General features: G+C 30.4%; 1 protein-coding gene across 1 annotated transcript in view; it reads right to left on the bottom strand.

The window, feature by feature from the left end:
• Positions 1-14,624, bottom strand: part of tenm2b (teneurin transmembrane protein 2b) — a 218,739-nt gene that overhangs the window by 187,148 nt on the left and 16,967 nt on the right. Inside the window, exon 3 of the mRNA XM_056446894.1 lies at positions 9,522-9,731. Coding sequence (XP_056302869.1) covers positions 9,522-9,731 — 210 coding nt within the window. The remainder of the gene's footprint in view (positions 1-9,521; positions 9,732-14,624) is intronic.

Raw genomic sequence — 14,624 nt, 5'->3', positions numbered from 1 at the left:
TCAGCATTGATATCGCAATGTGTGTATCTGTAATCGCAGGATCTGCAATATATGTTGGGATTAATAAAACCTGACAGAATCTAATATGTTCTAATAGTGTGAAATACATTTTAATGTATTTTTAAGCCTTGTAACTATAAGATTTCAAGCACATTTAAAGCATTTGGGCACAAGAAATTCTAAATTTGGTCACTTCAACAAAGAGGCAAGACAACAAGAGGGGGGAAGGGGGGGGGGGGTCGCTTGGTGATTTCCAAAAATCAAATTCATTTTATTAAACTGTTAGAATATAATAACAATATAATTATTACTATTAGAAAAAACAACATGCAAATAAAAAGCCATCATCCTTTAATTAATTTTTTTTTAAATTCCATTTGATTGCGACCCCTGGGGTGATTTCGTTACATTAAAGACACAGAAATAGCGTCAGATGTAGCAGATTGATATTATGGCACCAGGTTAAACTTTCTTACACCTTTACGACACTCGCATACATTACAAAAAAAGGCCACAACTGAATATGGAGGAATACAATGAAGACTATTCGGTGTTCATTTACATTTGATTATTGCGTTTCTGAACCTCAATGCTGTTAGACTCCACCAAAATCTATGAAGCGCTGTTTATTTCATTTTTATCTGTGTTCTAACATTTTCATCTGTGCTTTATTTTATTTGGCATATTTTTGTATCATTTTTAATGTTTTTTGCAGATGCATTGCCCTAAAATGAATACTTAATTTTACCTAAATACTTTCCAAATAGAGTTACTTAAGTTATCTTGTGAAACTACATTCAAATTGCATTTTATATCGCAAAAAAACTAATTATCGCAATGTCAGTTTTTCCAATATGGTGCAGCCCTACTCCCATAGCTGATTTAACACATTAGAAATTGCAAACAAGTTATATATATATATATATATATATATATATATATATATATATATATATATATATATATATATATATATATATATATATATATATATATATATATATATATATTATATATACGTTATTTATATATATTAAATAGGCCCAATGTGTTACAAAATTAGTTAACACTTTAAAATAATGGTCTATTAGTTAATGTATTTACTATTAACAGATATTGTATTTTCTATAATGTCTGAATTGCAGTTCAATATCTAAGAGCAGAACTTATTAATAATTGTTTAGAAAGATATAAAGCTGTATTAGTTTTTGTCAAAAACACAAAGCAACACTATTTTATATTAACTTGAATGTATGCATAAAATGTTGTTCTGATGTTAAACTATCTTAATAGTTCAAATTAACAGTCATCTAAGTCATCTTGTGAAACTATATTCAGATCGCAATATACTGTATATCGCAGAAAAACTAATTATCGCAATGTCAATATTACACAAAATTAAGTAACACTACAAAAAAATAATGGTCCATTAGTTAGTATATTTACTAACATGAACAAACTATTAGTAATGTATTTATTACCGTTTTTTTTTTTTTTATTATTTCTTAACATTAGTTAATGTTATTTAAGTTAAAAAATGTTTCATAAATCTCATGGTTTAAATAAATTATTAAATTATTAAAATAATGCAAATTGAAATAAAATAAATACAAAATTTTCTTTTTTTTTCTTCTGTAGAATAAAATGTTGCATATAATCAGTCAAATGATGTACTTCTGAAAATAAGCGATTTGTGAAAGCCCAATATCTCAAAACTAGCAGGTGCATGGGGAAAAAATAATAGTTTTTGGCCTACAGTGTCTGGCTTTACCTCTGCACCGGTTTTCATAATGTACGATCAAGAGAAAAAGAGTGGAACGAATATTCTGATCTGATCCAATAAATGAGACTCATAATAGATGATTTTCTGTGTAGAAATAAATTTTAAATGAGATAACATTAGCATATTCATGTGGTTAATAATTACAATCTCGCACTCTTTGATTAATTGCCCGGTTGTAACAATGATTTGAATATAATTATAAAGCATTCTTCTAAAACTCTGGTTACTCTGGTCGTGTCTAGTTAAATGTATGACCATAAATTAGAGTACATAAGGTTAAGCGCACACACACACACACACACACACACACACACCGATAAAAAGGTTTGGTATGGTGAGATATGATATGTATTTGCTGTAAATTTTAAGCAAATAAAACAAAGCACATGTTGTACAGAAATAATCAATTGACCAATAACTGATTTTTTTATGACCATATTATAATCCTGATGTAAACGGTAACAATCCCTTCAGTGTTTTTTTTTTTCTTTTTGATGAGCTTTTACACCCTTTTTGTGAATGATTTGAATGATTTGAATGATTTTTTTTGTGTGTAAATTATTTTATGTTGCAAATGCAAAGGAAAATAAGAAAAATATAACTATGATACTTTAAAACAGAGAAAGGTTTTCAAATAGAAGTGGTTAAATTGAAATTTGTCTTATTAATGGTCACACATCAGTGGTGGCCAGATTGAAACACACCATACCCACATCACACGAATAGTTAACTATGCAACAAACAAAACATAATCTCATTTTTAATAATAACTGTATTTATTATGACACTGTTTCTTTTCAATGGGTTAAAGTAAAGAAAAAAAAAGACTGTTAAAAAAGACTGAAATAAAAAGAAATACTTTTATGCTATTCAGGAGCCATGTGCACCTTCTGACAGGTAAAATCTGCTTCTCTTTCTCATTCAAGTTCAAAGCAAATTTGAATGCCAAAGCATTTTAGATATGTATATAAAATATCCTATGTAAATATTAGCATCATCAAATTGATAAAATAATCAGTAAATGAGAAATAAATGACAGAAAAGCTAATAAAAACAGACAATATCTCTAAAAATTACTATAATTGCAAGATTAAAATGAGTAGGTTTTTTAAAATAAGGTAAATGCGTTGATTAACCATTACTAATGGTTTACATTTATTTTGCAGCCAGTTAAGATGTCATTTCGTCCTCGCTGAGTATATAGTGAACTTTTTCTGAGTCGTTTATATTAATAAATCTATTATTTACTTTTTCTCCCAGGTCTTGTGGCTGTGCGTGCGCTGTCAGCTGTGAAACCAGACGGAAAGTAGTCTTTAATGAAAGAGTCATGCAAAAACGCATACAAGCAAAGTTGAATTCGGGACATTTTAGGAGATTTAGAAACCCGGGCCAGACAAATTTTTTAAGTCCCAAAAATGCACGTCTCTGTGGGTCTAAAGAGCACGTGAAACTGTCTGGACAATTGTTGACAGGTCTCAGAACTAAACTGGTAAACGAGATTTTCCACTACATAATCGTTCGCGGATGTTTGATTATATTGAGCGAATACAAAAAGTGTAAAAGGATGTAAATAATACGCAGGCATACAGGCACGCAAACACACACAAATTAACAAATTAATTAACCATCTAGTCCAATTTATGGTGAATACAAAAAAAAAATAATAATAATAATTATGATTTTACAAACGCAGTGCAATGTAAAAACTTTATCATTTAATTTGACCTTTATACTAATGATCATCTGGTGACAAATATAATATAATATAATATAATATAATATAATATAATATAATATAATATAATATAATATAATATAATATAATATAATATAATATAATATAATATAATTCAAATGTAAAGCTATTTTATTTTATTTTATTTTATTTTTGATTTTAGCATACTGATATAGGAGTATTTCAGAATAGAAAAAGGATCAAGCAGTTTTCAGAGTAATCAGAAAAATCTCTTTTACCCAACACATTTTGGGTAATGTGCTACATTACATTTTACCTCAAGAGGTTATAAAGAAAAGACAGACTTTCTGTATTTGCTTATGGACAGAAAGAGAGGGAGAGACAGAGAACAAAAGCACAGTGGCAGGCTGAGGGTGTCAGAAATCATCTCAGATCTCTTTCTGTGACTAAACACACACACACACACACACACACACACACACACACACACGCACACGCACACGCACACGCACACACACACAAACAAAAACATACCTATAAGACGCTACAAGCTTTTATAAGCAAATTGTGAAATCTTTTTTTCATTTATTATTGATGTGTGTATTATTTACAATTTTACAGCTGTTGGGTTGTTGTAAATTACGATAAAATCATGCACCTAAATATTAGTAATCAGAGAGTGCTTCTCAGTGGCCCAAAATGCTTTCCAGCAGCAGGAGAAAACAGCGCTGAATGCAAATGCAAACACAGACAGCTTGCACAACACCATCTCATCCTTAAAACAAAAAAGCAAAAAAAAACAAAAAAAAACAACAGAAGGTAATTAAAGATACGACCCAGGCTGCACTTGAAGAAGAGGATAACACTGTTTGTGCTGAACGCAGTGCACCTGTATGAGCATGAAACATTTGAAATTGATGACACAGTTAGGAATAATTTACTAAAATCATTTAAAATAATCAATCTGTCCACCCAGCCTTGGTAACATTAATACAATAAATGTACAAGTAAGTAAGTAAGTAAGTAAGTAAGTAAGTAAGTAAGTAAGTAAGTAAGTAAGTAAACAAACAAATAAACAAACAAACAAACTAACTAATACATTTTTATTAGTATCTGGTGGTGTGTACATTAATATTTCTTTTTTTTAATATTAATTTTTGTTTACTTTTCTATAATAAACAATTCTGTTACCATGCAAGGTTTATAAATGTCATCCAATTCATAACTACAGTTTTTTTATCTCTAGATAAAGTTATAAAGATAAGTTATGAAAAATACATGAACTCAAATCTAAATAAATAAAATATTATATATATATATATATATATATATATATATATATATATATATATATATATATATATATATATATATATATATATATAAATAATATTAATAATAATATTAAATAATAATATAATCAAGTATATCAAAATATACATTTCCTAATTTTATATTTTAAAACTGATATAAACATAAATTACTTGTTTCGTATAACGCAAGAAATGATTCTTAACATACCTCAATGATCTCAGTAAAGCTCCAGGTCATTGATTAGCACTGGAGTCACTCAGACTGATCATCTGTCGATTGGTATTGACTGGTAATTGTTCATTAATACTGTTATATAATGCTTCATGCTGACAGCACAAAAAGATGTGCGCATGCTGTCCTATCAGACACCGCTGTCTAGTTCTTTGATTAATAAAGAAAAGCTCATTTATATTAATGCTAATAAAATGGTGAGAAATGCAAATATACGCCAAACTCCCTTCAGTGTCTTCTGAAACTGTTAAGGGAAAATTAACCTCGCAAAAATAACCTAATGAAAGCAGACCTGATCTCAGAAACAAACCAAAGTCCAACAAATTAAACAGCAGGACATTTCACTAGTAATAAATTTCATTTTAGAGTGTGCATTATATGCCATGGTACCATAAGCATATCTGTCTTAATAAGAATACTATTTATGTAAGCCTATTAGTCAGAATTAGTACACTCATGTTACCGTGCTCCTTTTATGACATTTAGCACATACAGAAAGCTCTTGAACCCCTGACAATAAAATTAAAATTATTTTCACCACTTTCCAATATTTGCAGATGGAGAATATATCTGTAATATATGTTATGTACTGACCCAAAAAACCTAAACTGAATATCTTAAGGCTCAATCCCAATTCTATTTTTGTACCCCTACCCCTTACCCCTTACCCCTTAAACCCGAGTGTGAAGAGGAAGGGTTTCAAAATTTACCCCTAAGAAATGGGACACCACTACAGCACCTGCACACGTCATCATGTCATCGCTATCTCTTGCTTCATATGAGATCAGACGATCGCGACTGCTGTAGTTATTCCAGTTGTGTTATTTTTTGGTATTTATCTTCAGGAAATCACTGAAGGCATTTATTATGTTATCATAACGATCTAACGTGGAAATAAGATCATAACTGTACTGTGTATTTACACCGTGGCCATATTCATCTAAGTAAACACACAAAAAACAACATTAAGATTATAGCAGACACTGTAAAAAGGTCATCGCTAGCCACTAGACTTCTCTGACAGGGGATTCAAGTGTCATCGAGTCTCAGTATATTGTGGGACTACTATACAGGAATTACTATTATGGCATGATGGTAAAATACGAACGCAGTTATGAATGTATTAAAACATGTGCTTGTTTGTTGTAAACAATCGTAATAATAACAAAAAATACTAATTTGTGGATCTCCTTACTTCTGGCTGTAACTATCCTGACGTTGTGTCTGGTGTATTTGGAGAAATTTTCTTACCCTTTGGTTTCGAGTGTGGTCCTGAAAAATCTCCATTCGAAGGGCTATCTACCCCTTCTCCTTAGCCCTACGCCTTCAAGCTAAAGAGAAATGGCTTGAGAATTGGGGTGAGAGGAAGGGCTAAAGGGGTAGAATTGGCATTGGGCCTAAATCTGAGATCTGTAAATCTGCAAACTCCTTCAGATTAATTGTATAATACAATTCTGGATGAACTGAGAATCCAAAAAGTTTTAGTATGTTTAAAATCGAGATCACAATTCTAACCCAACTCTAAATAGACATTCACTCATTCATTCATTTTCTTTTCGGCTTAGTCCCTTTATTAATTTGGGGTCACCACTGCGGAATGAACTGACAACTTATCCAGCATATGTTTTATGCAACAGATGCCCTTCCAGCTGCAACCCATCACCGGGAAACACCCACACACTCTCATTCACACTTATACACTACTGACAATTTTAGCCTACCTAATTCATCTGTACCGCATGATTTGGCCTGTGGGGGAAACCGGACCACGCAGAGGAAACCCACACGAACGCAAGGAGAACATGCAAACTCCACACAAACTCCACGCCAACTGACCCAGCTGAAGCTCGAACCAGTGACTGCGCCACTGCGTCACCTTCTAAATAGACACGTTTACAAAAAATAAATAAATAACTTACAAAATTAATTACAAAATAAATTACAAGAGGTTGAGACAAAATATGTTCTATTTGTAATGTCAATTTAATATATATTAAATCTCACTTTAAATGAACCATCCAAGAATTCACTCATTAAGATTTGATGTTTCATTACAGGATGAATCTTTGGATCCAAATATCTTTGGAGAATCTCTGGATGAATTACAGAAACAAATACATTTACAATAATTTATAAAACCATTATTTCATGTGTAAAGTTGCTTTCATAACTGTGATTTTGAGTATGAATGATGAATCAGTGTTGAAAATAAACTGCTCACCCAGCACCAGCACTTATTTTAACACAAAAATCATAACACTGCTTGAAAAGACTAAAGACATAGATGGCGCCATCTTTCTCAAACACAGATTTGATTGTACAGTTAGGATCATCAAAGCTTATAAAAAACATATACAAACTGTCCTTAATGTAAAGCATGGCTTGTTTTAAGCACAATCAAAACTATGCTGTATCCTAAATGAATACAGTCCCCTCTGCTAATATTGGTACACTTAATAAATATGATCAAAGATGCCTTCATTGTTTAATATTTTCTTTAACATTTATACTTTGTTATATAACTTTGTTTAATATATTATTATACACTAAATATAAATATCAATTCCCATTGATATTTTTTATTTTTCAGTGCATATTAAGGTACATAGAGAGCTAACTCAGTCAGTCATTAGTCTTAATGGGTAGCTCAGTCTTAATGGGTAAAAGCAAAGAACAAATGATTTTTGAGCTTCTCAAAATGTGAGGTGGCTGTAAGAAAACAGCAAAAAAATAAAAATAAAAAAATAAAGATGCCCGTTTCCACAATCAGAGCAATTATGAAGAAATTCTAGTCAACTGTAAGTGTTATGAATCAGTCTAGAAGATGATGTGTGTCTTATCATCATCATATCATAGCTTTATTTGTATAGCGCTTTTACAATGTAGATTGTGTCAAAGCAGCTTCACATAAAAGGTCATGGTAAATTGGAACAGTGTAGTTCAGTTTGCAGTTTATCACTGTTATGACGGTGGTTCAAGAGGTCAATTTTTTCCAAGACTCACAGATGGAGAATGGCAGATGTTATTTGGAGTTTGGGCACAGAAAGTCTCCAAAACCACAATCCTGACATGCCTAAAATCACCCGAAAAAAGAAAAATGCCTCTACACTTATCCGGAAACACACTCAAAAACAATGCTTAAACAATCAATACATATTTTCCCCAGCCTTCTTTGCTCATATTTACCAAGAGTACCAACTTTACTGTGCACCACACTGATAAAAACAGCACTGTCTCACACCATCTACAGTGAAATATTATAAAAATATATCATCATAATTCACTTAAGCAAGATTAACTATTTAACTTTCTTAAATGACTGCATAGATACTAGCAAAAAGTAATATTAAGCTCTAATATCATCAGTCATTTTTCAGGATTCAATCAAATGCCTCTCTTACTTACATGAGCATTTACTCTTTTTCACTCGGAAGAACATTCTTAGATGGATCTTTCAATGCACTAAAGGGTCCTCATATTTACCAAGAGTACCAATATAAGTCTGCACCACACTGATAAAAACACCACTGCCTCACACCATATACAGTGAAATATTATAAAAATACATCATCATAGTTCACTTACGCAAGATTAACTATTCAACTTGCTTAAATTAATGCATAGATGCTATTAAAAACTAATATTAAGCTCTAATATCATCAGTTATTCTTCATGATTCCATTCCAATCCCTCCCATTTACTCTGTTTCACTTGGAAAGTCATCCTTAGATGGATTGTTCAACGCATTAAAGAGATTTAATTTAAATTCTGTCATCATTTACTCAACCTTGCTTGTTCCAAACTTGTTTAAGTTTTTTTTTCTTTTAGTTGAACACAAAAGAAGACATTTTGAAGAATATATTTATTTATTTTTAAAAGAACTACATCTTTAAGAAAAGACTAATAATTAGGGCTGCACAATATATCATGTCAGCATCGATATCGCAATGTGCACATCTGCAGGAATCTGTCGAATCAGGATTATAGCTGAGAAGGAGTTAAAAACACACATAATGCTGGAGTAATTCCAAAGTTTAAGCATTACGTTACAAACAAATGTAATCATTTGCATGTGTTTTAGGCCTGTGGCTGCTCATTTAAAGCCAGTTAAAAACATTCAGGCACAAGAAACTTAATTTTTTGTAACTTCAAAAAATATTCATTGTATTTATGTGTAGTTTATATGCAACAAAGATTATAAGGTGTTATTTATTTTACATTTAATTATTTAATATGTGTACCTGACTTGGTTTATTTTATGCAGATGCACTCCATTACATAATCACCCTATTATCATCCACAACTGTGCTTAAATTATTACATTTTTTCAAACAGAGCTTTTAATTTCATCTGTTAACATGATACTCGATATCGCAGAAAAATATTTGCAACCTAGGCTAAACTCTAAGATATGGGATGGTGTTGATGTGGTTTTGGGTGAATGGAGGGCTGGACTGAGAGAGATACGGGTGATGATGGTGATGGAGGTGCTCTTACCGGTGATGGGGGGCTGTGCGCGGAGCAGGTAGGAGTTTGGGGAGAACTCGTCTTCGGGAGGGGGGTCCAGGATGGTATGGGATGAGCCGCTGTCCAAAAGGGGCATCTGACACTCCCTGATGGAGGAGGCGGCCTGGTGCAGGGGGACGGAGGGGGGAGGAGGGGCAGGTGGCAGCAGACTGGATGAGGGCGTGGGGGGGAGGGGACGACCTGAAGACACACACACACACACAGTGGGAGAACTGTGTTACTTTATGGAGTGAAACCATTGCTGGTTGATGAAATTACACACTGAAGGGAATCACAGCTACTTGTTCACACTTGTGTTTATAAATAATTACACTACCGGTCAAAAGTTTAGGGTTAGTAGGATTTTTAAATGTTTTGAAATAAGTTAATGCTGCTCACCAAGGCTTTATTTATTTCATCAAAAATACAGAACAAATTGTCAAATTGTGAAATGTTATTGCACTATAAAATAAATGTTCAAAAGTTGTTTCTAATTTAATTTAATCATTTATTCCAGTGATTTAGAGATGAATTTTCAGCTTCATTACTCCAGTCTTCAAAATCACATGATCCTTCAGAAATCACTCTAATATTAATTATTATAGTTAATATTATTATTATTATTATTATTATTATTATTATTATTATTATTATTATTATTATTATTATTATTATTATTATTATTATTATTATTATTATTGTTAATATTATTATTGTTATTATTATTGTTGTTGTTATTATTATTATTATTATTATTATTATTATTATTATTATTGTTATTATTATGATTATTATGATTATTATTGTTATTATTATTATTATTATTATTATTATTATTATTATTATTATTATTATTATTATTGTTATTATTATTATTATAGTTAATATTATTATTATTATTGTTATTATTATTATTATTATTATTATTATTGTTGTTGTTGTTGTTGTTGTTGTTGTTATTATTATTATTATTATTATTATAGTTAATATTATTATTATAGTTAATATTATTATTATTATTATTATTATTATTATTATTGTTGTTGTTGTTAATATTATTATTATTAATGGTAGTAGTAATAAAAGCAATAATGACTGAGTAATAATTATATTTGAAATTACATCCAATAAGTAATAAATAAATATTTATTAAATAAGTAATTAACACTTTAACTCTTTTTTTTTTTTCATTTAATAAATACTGCCTTGATTAACAGAATAATTTTCTTAAAAAAACGACCCCAAACCTTTGACCGGTAGTGTACATTATGTTTGGCTTTTATATTTTAGTTATATACAAATTATACAGGTTAGAAATCCTTTTCATCTCATTGAAGATTAATGATGCAAGCGGCATTTTGCAATTGTTTTGTATGAGTGTATCAGTTGCTGTAAAAATGTTACAAACTGGAAAAACAGACAGAATCATGAAAACTAGTAGAAATAAAAAGTAATTTAGTGTTTAAACTGGAATGTCGTGAAATTTGGCAAATTTGGCATTTGGTAAAGTAGGACTGTACACCTCATCAATTACTGTTATGAATATTAAACTACAAAATAAAATAAAAAATCACAGAGTTCCTAGAAAAATATTTTATTCATTCATTTTCTTTTCTGCTTAGTCCCTTTATTAATCAGGGGTCACCACAGTGGAATGAACCACCAATTATCCAGCATATGTTTTACACAGCGGTTGCCCTTCCAGCCGCAACCCAACACTGGAAAACACCCATACACTCCTGCATTCACACACATACACTACGGACAATTTAGCTTATTCAATTCACCTGTACCGCATGTATTTGAACTTGTGGGGGAAACCGGAGCACCCGGAGGAAACCCACACGAACATGTGGAGAACATGCAAACTCTACACAGAAATGCCAACTGGTCAAGCCGGGGCTCGAACCAGCGACTTTCTTGCTGTGAGGGGATCGAGCTACCCACTGCACCACAGTGCTGCCCTATTATTATTATTATTATTATTATTATTATTATTATTATTATTATTATTATTATTATTATTATTATTTTAACTGTATAATTTTATAGATGTTAAATTATCCATTAAAGCAAAATGTGGAAAAAAAGAAAAATAAAGAAATTTAATCTAGAAATATTATAGACAAAAACATATGAATAAAATAGCATGCGCTGCGTAAAACATATGCTGGATAAGTTGGCAGTTCATTCTGCTGTGGCAACCCCAGATTAATAAAGGGACTAAGCCGAAAAGAAAATGAATGAATAAATAATAATAATAATAATAATAATAATAATAATAATAATAATAATAATAATAATAATAATAAATAATAATAATAATAATAATAATAATAATAATAATAAATTAATATAATTAAATTAAACAACCATTTTCCTTGATTGACAAAGCAAACTTTAAAAGAAATTAAATGAAATAAAATATTTAAAAACATTAAAAAACTAATTAGAACTTAATATATTAAAATAACTTTAATTAAATTGACATGAAAAAATGTATAAAATGTATATACAAACAATAATATTTGTATATCTACAGTGCTGAACATATATAAGTACACCCCTCACAAATCTTTTAGACTCATGTTTTTAATAGGAAGCTATACAACATTATATGTGTGCAAACAGGGGCGTCGCTAGACCCAATTCACTGGGGCACGTGCCCCAGTGAAAATCTCCAGTCCCCTAGTAAATGCATTGAGGTATGATTTACTTCATATGCAAGTGTATTTATTAAGAGTGGTAATTCCGAAATAAAGACGTTATTCTCTATGTGCAACCGAACCAACGCTGGTGAAAGCAATGTGTTTAACCAAAAAGCAAACTGAAGCATCTCCGAGTGTGCGCAGAGAACCCGCGCGCCTCTCCCACGCGCTGTTCTCGCACGCGCTGCTCTTCTGCTGGTGCGAGTCCCGGTAGTTAACATGCGCGCCAAAAAAGCAGGCTACCTGCTTGTTACGCGCCGCTCATGCGTTGTAAAACCGGCGTAACGGCCTTTTTTGTTTTGCAAGTGGACAAAACTAAAGTTTAAACAATATGACTGTGATCTTACTAAGCATGCCTCCTGATAGATTTATTTTGTATGAAGCAAAAAGGAGGGATGAGGAGTCAGAGAGGTAAGACTTAACAAACCTAATTATCTGCCATGTTTCAAGTCTACAACAGATAATTCTATAACAATATCTTTTTTTTTGTATTTTATTGAATTGTCTATAGAATTTCATTAAAATGAAATTAATATTTATGCAAAAGTAATTTCTTAAATGATCTTAGCATATCACTCCAGTTGTCTTAACATTGTTTTCCAGTTACATTTAAGATTATTTAGAAGAATAATTGTATAATAATAAGAATACTTTTATTTATAATAAATATAATAAATATTATATGATATAATATATATATATATATATATATATATATATATATATATATATATATATATATATAATATTTATTATAAATAAAAGTATTCTTATACTTATATATATATATATAGTGTGTGTGTGTATATGTATATATGTGTGTGTGTGTGTATATATATATATATATATATATATATATATATATATATATATATATATATATATATATATATATATATATATATATATAATTTTTTTATTATTATTATTTTGAGGGGGGAGGGGCACGTGCCCCAGTAGAGCTTTATGTCTAGCAACGCCCCTGTGTGCAAATACATTAGATTAGTCAGTACTGAAGCCAAATCTGGAGCTTATCTAACAAAATAACTTACGATAACAGTCCAAAAACTAGCACATCGAAATGTACATGTTATAGAAAAATATTAAATACAAATTTTAAAAAGAGGAAAAATCAAGAAAACAAAAAAGAGAGATTTAGCTGAAATTTTGTAGGTTGTAATTTTTCTGCATTGTTTTGCTTGAATTTAATTCTGCTATCTAATTCAATTTCTAAATATGTTCAGTGACTAAAATATTATTTTAATAAATATATCTTTTTAATAAATCTGTTTTGTTTAAATTCACCAAAATACATTTCCTATTCACTGAGCAATGGATAAAAATATTCATTTTCAAAATTGCGTGTACTCAGTTATGATTGGCCACTGTAAATAATAAAAAATAAAAAGTAAATACTAAATAAAAAAATGAAAGGACTAGCGATTCAAGGAAACAGTAATAAAAACAAAACTATGTAACATTTTAACAAGATAATTACTGTAAATTCAGTGACTCAAAATACATTTTTCTGCTGTTTCTGATTTAATTATTTATTTTAATTAGTAATAAAGCGGATATGAGAACTAATGAGCAGGAGTGCATGTGCAGCTGCAGCATAAAACCCAAAAGGAGTGATTTTAACAACAGCCGGCGACAGCCTGCGTTTGTCACCAGAGACACTTTCTGTTTGTGCTCTGGATTTTCAATCTCTGCACAAAGTAAACTCTGACATGAGTTCGACAGGCACACAAAAGAAAACAGAAATGAGAACTCACAAATGGAGCAATGAAATACAAGGTATTGATACATCAAAACCAGAAGCTTGTCGAATAAATACCACGTTGAAAAGAGAAATGTGAAGCTTTGAGACGCTCTGAAAAACCTTCAACTCTAAAAACACGTCTGAAAGGAGGTCAGCTTTGATGTGCCTTTTAAATGAATGAATAGAGTTCGTACAAATACACAGAATACACGGACACTCCGTGTGCAACAGGGATGTGCGATATATGAAACAAAAAATAAATAAATCTGAAATAAGTGAAATATATCACATTGTGTATTCGCTCTTCAAACGCTTATACGAGGTTTACTGAAGAAAAAAAAAATAGAAAAGAAGCTTCAATTAAACAAGACAAGCAATGATGAGGCCAAGTAGATATGAATAAAACTGTAGACATATAAACAATATAAGAATTGATGTTTAAGATAAAGTAATTAATTTGTCATTTAGTTACATTTGGGCACGTTTCATATTTCCTAAAGTTTTAAATAAATAAAATAAACTGAAAATAATTCTAAAATATCAAACAATAGATGAAAAAAATATCCTGCCGTTATTTATTGTAACATATATCATGCTTAATATAACCTATTTTGAATCATATGT

This window comes from Danio aesculapii, chromosome 21 (assembly GCF_903798145.1).
Source record: "Danio aesculapii chromosome 21, fDanAes4.1, whole genome shotgun sequence".
NCBI lineage: Eukaryota > Metazoa > Chordata > Actinopteri > Cypriniformes > Danionidae > Danio > Danio aesculapii.
Note: the sequence above shows the minus strand (reverse complement) of the source record. Positions and strands in the feature narration are given on the sequence as shown.